This window comes from Ruditapes philippinarum, unplaced genomic scaffold (assembly GCF_026571515.1).
Source record: "Ruditapes philippinarum isolate M1 unplaced genomic scaffold, ASM2657151v2 ctg2454_1_1_1_1, whole genome shotgun sequence".
Classification (NCBI taxonomy): domain Eukaryota; kingdom Metazoa; phylum Mollusca; class Bivalvia; order Venerida; family Veneridae; genus Ruditapes; species Ruditapes philippinarum.
The window spans coordinates 166,961-179,990 of NW_026854494.1; the positions used below are offsets into that span (position 1 = coordinate 166,961).

At 29.8% G+C, this 13,030-nt stretch overlaps 1 protein-coding gene across 1 annotated transcript; it reads right to left on the reverse strand.

Annotated features, from left to right (window-relative positions):
* Positions 1-834: 834 nt before the first annotated feature.
* On the reverse strand, positions 835-3,755 carry LOC132740266 (toll-like receptor 13). Its single transcript, XM_060728130.1, has one exon. The coding sequence runs from the start codon at positions 3,730-3,732 to the stop codon at positions 1,594-1,596; it is 2,139 nt and encodes a 712-aa protein (XP_060584113.1). The 5' UTR covers positions 3,733-3,755; the 3' UTR covers positions 835-1,593.
* Positions 3,756-13,030: the final 9,275 nt, after the last annotated feature.

Below are 13,030 nucleotides of genomic sequence, written 5' to 3' on the forward strand. Positions count from 1 at the left end.
GCCCGAAAAATTGTGGAGTAGGTTATTATATTTACATTTACACAAGAACATTACGAATTTCAGAGAAGAAAATGAAAAACTTACTTTTCGGCTGCATCCGCCATCTTGTTTCTTTGGGTAACGAACGGCGTGATTCTCCCCCGTGTATAAGATAAAGAAGAAGAAAAATTGGAACCAAGCGGAAGTGTTTCTTATAACAGAAGTGTACGTTGTATCCGAGTTTGCTATTAGTGACGATAACGGTATATTGACAGGAGTGAAAAATCATATAGATACACATAAACATTAGTCAAAAGTCAGTAAATATATTCTTTATTAAAGGGATATTCAGGCAAATTTATGACAAAAATATCAAAATTATATTATGTACTCGAATCATGATAAAATGACATTTGTAAAAGTCCCAGCATGAATTTCTGTAAAAAAAATCTATATATTTTTGGTTTGAAGCGTAAATATATCAATAAATGTTAAACAAAATTTAGACGCCGACAGAATCACCGAGTAGTTTTAAAACTAGAAATGTGGCTTGAACAAACCCTAGAAGTTATCATATCAGATATTGTGGATAGTGTATGATTGAAACAAACCTAAATCATTCATTTGACACGTTCTTTAACGTTTCCAGATATCACTGTGACAACTATTGTGAAATCTTAACGCTCTAACCTGACCCACGTGGGTCAGGATAGGAAACCACCATTTTATTCTTTATAAGGATAAAAATTTGTTCCTGTGACTGCTTAGTGTATTCATTTTGAGGACATTAACAGATTAATGAATGAAATATTCAAAACGAAAAAATGAAAATTTTGCCTGTGTATCCCTTTAAAGAGACATAAGATTACAAACATATAGACAGAAATAACAATGAATCAGATAGTTAATGTTCTATTACAAAAAGACATGACTGTATTTACAAAAACATAGATAACACAGTTAAGACGGACACCAGGCCCGTGTTAATTATACGTTACCTAAACAGTTTATGATTATATTTTCAAACTACAAGTGTATGATTTAATACAGACTTTAATATAAGCGTAAATATATCTATATTTGCATTTATTGCTTCGGATTGACAAAGAGAACAGAATTAATTTATGACGAAGAGTACATTGTTTTCAGTTGAAATAGGCTTTCCGTTGAATATAAATATACATGCTCATGAACGCATCTGCTGATGTTTCAGTTTCAAATTATGACCGTTTTCATATTTTGAATGTTGATTTCTGCTAGGCCTGTGCTAGGGGCTTGAACGGTAGCTTGTACTTTCGAGTGCCGGCAATGGACATACCTAATCAAACTGAGCCTGCAATAAATCTGCCGTTTTGAGCGTTCTTCAGGAATTCTATTACTATAATTGAATTTAACGAGTAGTAAATTGTTTTCTTTACAAATTAATTTGAAAAGAACAAAATACAAGCCACAACTACAATCTAGGCATATAAAGATTCTATATATTTTCACAATATATTTTATCACCATTATTAATGTATTTTGGACTTCAGTACATGTTAATATTCCGGAAACAAGTATAATATCATATTTTATCTATCTTTTCATTGGTTATCAGATATTTTGTTCCAATATTTATTTGTTCATAATGTTTTTAAGTTGTGTCCAAAACAGTTCTTGACCAACTCTATCCTCTGTCCATTCAATGTACGTTGTGGTATTGAAAAGACATTTCAAAGAATGATTCATATTTCTTCCATCGATTTTCTCTAACAATATGACCACTAGTTCCGTTTCCTCTTCAATCAGTTTAGAATGTGCAATTTTTAACTCGAACATACACCATCCGCTTTGTGCAAATGCGTTTGATAAGACAAGAATCATTTTTTTACTCTGGTTCATATGTGTAACAATATTATCATTTATGAAAACTCCTGGTACAAAATCTCTTACATGGATACATAATTTCAAACCTTCTTCGTCCTCAAGGACAGGCAACAATTGATGGTGTACCCAGGCCGAGTCCTCCGACTCGTAACCTACAAAGGCGTCATAAACAAAGTTATCTCCATCAATCAGCTCATAATGTCGTTTCCTTCGCATCAGGTATATGTAGTGTTTAATATTCCATCGGTTTCTATAGAATACTAGAGCGATAACACCAATAACAAATAAAGTAGACGAAGCAATGATTCCGAAATAAATCCACTTGCTCAACGGATGACATTCTCTGTAAGTAAACTGTATGTCAGCCAATGCTTGTTTTGCTCTTTCTGTTGGAGCCGAACACGTATACTCGTTAGGATATCTTTGTAATTTCGTTTTGTTATAACTCTGATTTGCCCAGTTAATAAACCATTCAAGGTCACAATCACAAACAAAAGGATTTTCACTAATGTCTATTTCGTATAACATATCACGTAAAGATTTTGGCAAGGCTGACTCGTAAATATGACCCAGTTGGTTGTATCGTAAACTTATATAACGGAGATGCTTGTTTTCTTTGAATGTTTCGTCACTTATACTAGTTATCAAATTAGACTGAAAACTGATATGTGATAAATGCTTCATGTGATTCAAAAGAAATTTCGGATCCGATGCTATTTGACAGCCAAACAACTGTAAGTATTCTAAATGACTAATAGGTTTAAACAGACTTATTATTTCTTGTTCAGATAAACGAAGCATTGATATTTCGCTTAATATGAGCTCCTTTAAATTTGGCAATGATTTGAATGTATTATTCAAAGACTGGAAAACATATTTTGCTGAACCGCTGACTTCTAACTGAAGTACTGATAATGTTGAATTAAAAGCAAATGGTTCCACTATTAAGCTTTGTGTGGTTAAATCCTTTAACCGTAACACCTCGATATTTGGTAATTTTGATAAAAAGTTAGCATGTAATACAGTGATTAGATTTTTACTCAAATCCAGGGTTTTTAATCTCAATAAGCACTTCAGATCTTCCATTCTCACATTTTCAATTTTGTTTATCTTGGCATATAAATGTTGTAGATTTGGAAAAAAGCAGTTTGACTCGCTTCCGTTGATTGCAAATGTTGGTAAAGCCCTTAAGTTATTTTGTTCTATGTACAACGATTGCATGTATTTATTACCAGGCGATGACATTGCTATAGTTTCAATATGATTGTGTGTTACTATGAGAGTACGCAGCTGATTAAAATTTTGAAACATATTCATATCCATTGTTTCTGTGTTGTAACTCTTAGTTACCAGGTTTTTAATCCAATTTTCTTCCAGCAAAGAAAACAGATCTGCATTTAATGTTATAGTGCTTATCCCGCTGATATACAAATCAGACAGTTTTGTTAAGTTAGATAATGAGCCCAAAAGATTCTTTAGGTTATCGAAGTAAATTGGATTATGTGACAAACTCAGAAAGTTCAAATTTGGAAATATGTCAAGTGCCCCCTTTGATATATTTCTTATATTGTTGTTGTCGACTTTAAGCCAAACCAAACGAAATGGATTACTAATATTCAAGAAAGTCTTTTGAGTAACGTTTGTTAGTTTATTGAATTTAAAATTCAAGCTTTCAATGTCTGGTTTTGTCTTTGGTATGTATGTCAAATTCAGATAACTGCAGTTCATGAGCTTTAAACCCTGATAATGTTGTATCCTGCAAGACGTGTTTGGTAGTATTTGTCTATCAGAGATTGATGTAACCTTTGTTTTACCTTTAGGAAACTGTAAATGTAAAAACAGAAGGAACAGAACAAGTATCTTCGTTTTCATTCTGTCTGCTTTCATATGTTCAGTGATTCTTGGAAAACTATATCTGCAACAAGATACATTATTACTTTAGTATAGTAAACAGGTAATGATTGACATCATTATTTCATTAAACGTTGCCAAATCAAACTTTTCATAGGTTTCCTAGAATGTGACAATTAATTCTTGTTTGAAACGTATGTATCCGCAAATTGCTTGAAACATTCTAAACTGAGATAGATAAAAGAAGATATTAATTTGATCGAATTTGCAATATAGAACATTAAGAAGTGAAAAGAGACTGTTTTTATAAAATCGCGGGAAAAAGATGCACTTATGAAGATTTGCCGGCTAGCTACATGAACGTTGATTTAACAAAAGTAATTTAAGATTTCTGAAGAATTTTTTGTGAAATTATTTTATAATTCATTTATTAGACTGAAAGTACAAAAAATGCAATATTTATTCTCTTCTACATGAAATACAAACATTTTCTTTTTAATCATGAATGCCTTATACATAAGAAAAGGAAAATTTGTTTTATCGTTTTCAATGGACCGATGTAAAAACATGGAACATCAGACATTCAAGGGCTATGCAAACACTTCATAAACTATGGTATTTCAAATTTATAGTCCTCAATGTAGGGCCACAGTTTTACTTCAATTTATTTTACTGAAGTAGTAAAATTAGATTTGCAAAATATGCAAAAAGCAAAAATGCGGGGTCACAGTTTTACTTCACTTTATTTTACTAAAGAAGTAAAATTAGATTTGCAAAATATGCAAAAATCAAAATGCAACAATTAATTTTCATGAACAATAAATTTCGAATTTACAAAATATTAAAGCTTCTAGTCACACTAGCAGAAAAAATCATAAATCTTTCACATTTTGAGAGATATGAATTTTATTTTACAAATTAAACCTAGTATATCACATATAAGCTTAAAATAAAAATTGCTATTATAAAATTACATACCATTCAAAATTTAATTCTATCCATGTCTATAACACTTTTGCTATGAATTTTTCTATTTTGCATTGACTTTAGAAAAATGATTAAAACAGGAAATATTTATTTTCCGGGCCTCAGCTTTTAATGAATCACGACTGACCAATAAAGGGTTTGACACATTTCGTGAATATAGAATCCGCAGAGTTTGAGTAATCTTTTAAAAAATTTCCTCAATGGTATTCTTACTATGATAAGTTGATAAGTTTATTGTCTTATGAAATGAATGCATAAATTATATTGAGAAATTTGAGGTTTTTTAATGAAGTTAAAGTTCGGAAATTTAACCTAGAGCAAAGACTTATCTTACACATCGCATGATTAATAAAACCAATGATTAAAACAAATAGATGAAATAAGTATGGGTTCACTATCTTACGTTCTAGCTCATCTGAGCTTCATCAGGTTGAGCTTTAAGAATCGTTGAATGTCCGTCGTCCGTCATCTGTCCACATTTTTCCTTAAAGAATGAATGTTTATTCAATTCTTTCCTGTGGTCATTTTTAATCGAAAGAAACTTCCATATAAAAACAGAAAAGACCTATATAAGCGTAATTTAACTGTTTAACATAGACAAAAGTATACATATTGATAAAAGTGTAGATTATTTTATGGGCTGTATTATTTTTGAATAGATGAACTTAATAAATGCCTCACAAAAAATGAGGTTGCTATATTATCTTTTCTATGGTGGCATATTTCTGCCACCAGATAACCATATAACTAACTAGTTAATTAAGAGGTTAACTAGTTACGTAACTAGTTAACCTCTTAATTAACTAATTTGTTATCAGGTTAACTAGTTACGTAACTAGTTAATCTCTTAATTAACTAGTTAGTTATCAGGTTAACTAGTTACGTAACTAGTTAACCTCTTAATTAACTAGTTAGGTATCAGGTTAACTAGTTACGTAACTAGTTAACCTCTTAATTAACTAGTAAGTTATCAGGTTAACTAGTTACGTAACTAGTTAACCTCTTAATTAACTAGTAAGTTATCAGGTTAACTAGTTACGTAACTAGTTAACCTCTTAATTAACTAGTTAGTTATCAGGTTATCTGGTGGCAGAAATATGCCACCATACTTTTCTGATGCAATCACGATTATTTTATTTAAGAATTAAACTACTGAGCACAATTCCTGACATACAAATCATGGTTGAATTTTCATCTTAACATTTTCATAAGATTAAAAGATCCCCATTACGAGATAGAATCTGGATAAAGAGTGATCCCTTGGAAGTATTAATCACAACAAAATTATATTTAAATTGCAGGCTCGATTTGAAAGAGTCTGTGCATGAGTGATATTCATAAAGTGCGACACCCCTCACTCCCCATAGCACCAGCTTTAGCGGCACTCCATCATCAACACTTAAATGTGCTGTTACCAATGACCCCGAAGGACCAGAAAAATATTACAACACTGAAGTGAATTACGGGGTAACTTTGAACAGCTGCCACAGCATGAAAGTATAAAAATCTGGATAAAAGGTGATCCCTCACAAGCATTAATAACAACAAAATTACTTGAAAATTGCAGATTCGTTTTGGATAGAGTCTGTATAAGAGGGATAATGATAAAGTGTAACATTTTTCACACCCCTAGCACCCCTAGTACCGGCTTTGTACAACTTTGTACAGCTGCCACTGTTGTGAAGTATAAAAATCTGGAAAAAGTGTGAACCCTCGGGACACAACACTACTGTGATATTCGATAAAGATGCTGTTCGACTTTATTCGTGCGATTTCGGTGCACCATTGTATAATATTTAAAAGGTATCAATCTTAAACGATAAAAGATTTATTGTAATAGTTGATGTTGATGTTGATATTAAACCAAGCATAATGCTTCAATGGAAGTTGAAGAAAAATGTGAATTTGGAATAATATTCTGCTTTTAACCACACTCCAATCAAATATAATTTATAGAATTTTTTTAGATTAATTGATTTTTTTCCTCTTGCATAGTAAAAAAAAAACTATGAACATTTTGTTTTGATTTGAATTCTCTTTCAAAAATATGTTAGATTTTTGTATTTGGTTTAAGCGAGATATTTCATGCAAGATTTTTCCCAAGACTCAATATTTTTAAACAATAGTTTATTTTCATGGTAATGACACAATGTAAAAGATACGTTAGAAACAATGAAAAGAGATAGATTTGTTGGTTTATTTGTTGCGATTAACTTGCTTTTCATTATTCATCTTACTTGAGCAAATGTTTGAATATCGCATTTCAAATTCATCCATCTTTCGGTGAATATCAACTTTCCTTCGTGTTTTATCTTTCAAAATGATGTAACTTCAATTCGATAAATTGAAAATTGCTGTTATTTTCTCTGTTGTTGATTTGTATACATCATCAACGTATGTACAAATATACAATATAAGATTGATACACTTATTAATCAAATATTATAAAACTATTTATCAAAACATTTTTTAATATTTTAACAAATCGCATTACGGCTTACTATTGACAAACATCTACCGTTTCCTAAACTAATGACGTGTGGCAATTATTCCTAATACAGTTTATTTTGTATTGCTGGATCTTGAAACATTTTTATCGTGTGGCCTCTAAGTTTCATTTCTTAATTACATTTGTTTTAAACGCACTCTCGTAATCGGTGTCGCCGTCCTTGACTCTTATATAAGTTTTACAGATGATCTTATCCTAATATGAGAGTGATGATCTTTCTTTTTCAATATCAACCATTCTCTTCTGCTGTAGTTGTGACTCAAAATATACATGTATGTAACCGGAATGTGCTTTAATTATGACTATAAGAGCGCTTATTCAATGGTAACCGATGACAATAACACCAATTTATGAGTAGCACTGTTTACTTATGGCCCGGAAATTAAAGATAACAAAATCCTTTTTAACGCGCCATTCACTGCGTTTATTTGAATGCGTCATCACTCACTGATCTATTGTTATTTTATAGATTTGTGCTCGCTTTAACCATTAAATATTGTAAAATTAAAGACTACCATAGGAATAATTATTTGATATAAACAATGTGTTATTGAATGTTGAGTAATGACCATAAATGGATTAATGATATAAAGAGTAAATCAACAATTGCGTAATAGACAAGATCGGGTTTGATATCATTTAATTGAAAAAAATGAAATTGTTGGAAAAACAAACAGAAACATTTCGCAGTTTTGATGAAGACGAAACGTTTATTCTGTTTTGACTTCACACAAAGTTGATGTGTCATGTTTAAAACTGTACACACTATAGTTCGTCACAATTTGAATATAAACTTGTGTAAATATAAGAAAAGACCAACTTTATTTGTCCTATAATAGAGAACGTGACTTCCAAATCATACTCTATTCATTTCTTATTCAAATAAGACATATGCAGTAAGAATTTATATGTTTTAATTAATTTCTTCGATTAGATTAATTTACTTAAAGATGAGCATAGTATATCTTTAAGCTTTCTTTTAAAAAAACATATTGTACTTTGTTTTATAGGTACTGTATTTTGTTTAATTTAGTTTAACATTTGTGCGTATGATACACGTTTACATACTAGTAATACTGCACATTGCTTATAGTTTAATTTCCTTAATGAGATACAAACAAAACATTTGCCCAACATTATCTTCCGTAATTAAATTAATCATTAAACAACTTTTCATGATAACTGAGATTTCTATCTTTTGTATGAAAGTTCGTGTGCGGTTTGCGTAATTAAACGCGATCTTTTCTTGTTGATCTTGTTTACCATAATTTATCGTAAATATATATTTTAAACAAATATTTGAAAAAAAAATACAGGTTCAGAATTAACCAAATTGTTCAGTACGGGAGTTATAAGCAAAATTATTATACTTTATTCGACAACAATGAAATCGTCTAGAATTCATAAAATACGAGATACATATAATGTTGAAGTTAAATAAAATTTTCTTCATTTTCATTCTGCTTTTAAATGATATTTTCCTCCTGCATAGAAAAAAAACGATTAATTAGGAACTATTTGTTGCGTTTTTAATTCATTTTGCAACATATGCTAGATTGATAAAGAATTTCAATTTAACATCTGATTCAGCATATGTCGAATTAGTATCAAAATCAGATTCACCTTCACATTAACTTAACTCGCTTTGATACAACACCTCTTAGAATAATTATTTAGAATGAACAGAGTGTTTTTAGATTTTGATTAAGTGTATGATTACAATCGTATGTATAGGGGCAGCGAGAAATATCATTTGCAAGTTAATGCATTCTGGAATTGTATGGCAAATCTAAATTAAATGATAATTAAATAAATGGCTGATTCCAAATACACTGAAATCGATATATTCGTCTCAATTAGTTGATTGCACACGCTGTCTTTCAATCATTTTACAGTAAGCCATTGCCATTTCACTTTTTGAAATTACTCTCGGAATACAAAATGTATATGATAGAAGTTTTATACATGAATATAACCAGGTTATCGAACTCATGTACATTTTTACAGGAAATTTTAAAATATATTCTGATTCAGGTAGATTTTATTATATGAATACCATTTTAATACACGATCAATCAGCGTCTTTTTACTTAAATTTAAGTGCATAAACCTCTTCTCAGAAAACACCTTCCTTGGTTGCTATGGCCTTCATATTAACACTTTCTTATTTTTTATTATCCTTTTCAACTGATTCAGTCGATAACCTTTATTTCTAAACAAAACGAAATTATTATGTAAAGTGTATTAAAACTCGTATGATTGAAAGATATAAAAACTCTTTCTTAAAAAACTGTCTTAAAGATATAAAAACAATGCATCGTACTGATAGCACGCTATAAACTATTACTGTCTACAGTAAAGAAGGATCTTAATGCTTGTTACATAATATGTAAATCGATGATGTTAAGTACATTGGCGAAAGGTTCAAACGTCCAATGACATAAACTATAGACCTGTGAGCTAGCAGATTTTTTCAGCGTCATTTACCTAATAAGACTGAAGAAGGAAATTGATTTCACTCATGTATAAATATTACGGTATAACATATCTTATAAAAGGATTAGGTTTAATGATGCAATTCGTTTTTTTTTTTACCCATAATTGCTTTATAGGTGATGTTGGCGAGTTGATTTGGCAGTATTAGTGGATAAGGGGTCTTCTGCAACATGAACATTCAGGGAGCTTTACAACCACAATGACACTTTTGTTAAACTACCTATGAATATACAAGTTCAATGCTTTTAATATATATTATATTCTCTCTTTACAAGTATTTTTTTTGTAACGAAACTATTCTTTGCTTGAAACTGGGTCGACATGTATCATTTTGGTATAATTTACTTTGTTTTTGTTTCAATCAAACTCTTTGACTGAACGATACCATTTATGATATTTCTTGAATTTAGAAAGTGATTTTCTGTGTTTGATATTGCAACATTTGATGTTGTTTGTTTATGAATCAGCAGTATATTGTCAAATGCATTGCCATTGTGACTTAGATGCTTTCTTAATAAAGACGACAATAATTTCGTTAATACTTATCTTTAAAGATACTTTCAAACATATTCTTAATTTTACACACAAATGTACATAAACTGATTTAAATCTAACGCATTATTCTGTTCGATTAAAATACAAAAACAAGTTCACAGATAGAGATATTATATTAATCAAAATAATGTTAAAGAATCAGGATTTGTTATGAAACCATTAAATGTTAAAAATGTTCAACAATAAGGGAAATATTCAATGTGAATATTTAAACACTCAATAAAAATTATAATAATTATTTAAAGTAATCTATAGTAAACTATTCAAGTAATGCATATTTATTTTGTATTAAAATGTTAAAACGATTTGCTGTTGTGAAACTGTATGTATAATGAAATAATAAAAGAGATAAACTTTATCAAGTTAGAACAAATTGCTTTGGTTCCCAATAGTGCGATGCATGAAATAATGGTGAAGGTGCACATATACACCATATCTCATGATTACTCACGATGTAAATATTTATAGTACCACATAACTACCAGTATTATTGATCTATTCTAAAAAGAAATTATATTAGATAGTTCATGTCATAGTATAATATTTATGCTATTATTAGAATAAAGTGGAGAGAACACAGAGTCTAATAATAGGTATCAACTTATTTCAAAATAAATGTATGATTTATTTTAAGACATATTAATTTTATATGATAACATGATGTATAATCTTGTTTAATATTTATATAACATGGAAACGTTTTTTTTTGAAAACCGTGTCATTTAGTAATACTGATACATGATTCAGGTGTATTATTGAAATAAAAAAAATATATAATATAGATGAAATTGTTTTTCCCAAATGATTTGATGACTTCAAACATTAGATTTATTTTAGAAGGGATAATAACAAGACGGTACTTTATATATTCAGTTACGCCTGATTATTAAAGTTAAAGACTTTAATAGAAATAAATTTAAAGTAGAATATATGATTATTAATATTGTGACATTATAAAATTTTGTTTGATAGAATAATACCACATCTTTAAACATTGAATATAAAATATAATTTGATTATTTGTGTTTTACAAATAGTCGCTGAAATCTAATAACTCGCCACTCACACTTTCTAACCCTACTTAAGACTTTGAAATCTTCCCTGTGAGAAAGGTATTCAGCTACCATGTGCTTTATTTAATGCTGTGTGTGTAATAAGTCAAAACTATTATGTCAGTGGCGTAGCATTAAATGCAAGACAGAAAGTTTTACCGATATACCTTTTTTTGTTACAAAAACGAAAAGTGGCAGGAACGATATTGAAAATTTGATATGTAGAATTTGAAAATATGTCATGCTACACAGTTATTGTCTGATGATTATGTGAATATCCAAGTCAATGAACCTTGCCAATGTGATATTTACCAAGACCGAAGGGCAATGCAATCTACACACACACTTGTTACAAGTAAAAGTTTAGATGAACGGATATGGAAAGAGAAGATAAAATCAATTGATAGCTCTTGATCTAATGTTTTTTTGAATTTATCAAAGTAACAGAGGACCACCAGCAAGGAGCCCAGCAGGACACCAAACTACCTGGGATAACGTACTCTATTGTTAATTTGTCTTGATAATGTTTATTGGTAGATCTAAACATTCTGTAACAGCAAGAGCTTATTATACTTGTACATGATACTTAAACCATACTCATTATATTTGTCAATCAGATTGTTTAACTATATTTCTGGATCATCTCTCTGGGTCATTAAGGTCTGCATTATTACTTTAACAAGGCTTTAAAATAACTATCTTTATCAAAACAGTGCAGCAATTGTCAGAATTATCTCTATAATATCATCATTATGAAAAATGTTTTCCTATTGCTCATTATTAAGAAACAAATAATAACATTCAGGTCATAAATTAGGCGTTAAAAGATCAACAAGGGAGAGCAAGTGCAAATAGGGATCACAATTTTAATTAAAAAGTTATTGGACGGAAATGAAATATCTCATATGTAGCATAGGAACCTCCATTCAAGAAAAACTGCAAACTGCAAACTACATTTAGTCTTCGTGTTATAAGTTGATTGAACACATTAACGTCTGTCTATACGGTTAATGCGTCTAAAGCATGATAATATGCGTTTTCAGGTAATATGTGACTTTATCTGGTTTTACTGAAAGTTATAAACATCATTTTGTAATAAACAGTTTCCTATTCAAATGGGTTTACGGTGTAGGATGATTTACAATAAAACTATGAAAAATAAAGTAGGTTGAAATTGGATTGTCATATGTTTGTTATTGTTGTTTACGCTTATGCCAAAATAAAGCCATAGAGGGAGTATAGAAGTATGTGACGAGAAGGCATTCATGAGATAACGTGAATTTTCTATAGATTTCATGTATTGTAATTAATTAAATATACAATTGATTTTTTTTTATTTTCTGTTATCAAAATGATTAATATTCAATATGTAAAAAATACCATGAAGCGAGGGTGCTACTTTGATATAAAAAGAAAGTATCTGTTTCTCACAATGACACTGAGTGTCTGTTAACATATGGAATAGAAAATAATTATTTCTGTTGTAAATATTTACGTTAGATATCAATGATTTTAAATGTTTGTTGTAGGCTAGGAACTAACATAACGGAGTGTTTATGAAACGTGTTACTCAAATAGTGCAATTAAATGTGTCATTATTGAATGAGTAAGTTATGTTTTCTAGAGTTGCGCTTGTTATTTCAATCAATAATAATTTAAGTGGTAGAACACCCTTCGCGTAAAAGATATATGTTGGATGTGAGTTTAATCATAAAGGTCTTCATTATGTAAAAGT

What these genes read in the sequence shown, in the direction of transcription:
- LOC132740266 (XM_060728130.1), bottom strand. Translation starts at nt 3,732, where the DNA reads ATGAAAGCAGACAGAATGAAAACGAAGATACTTGTTCTGTTCCTTCTG.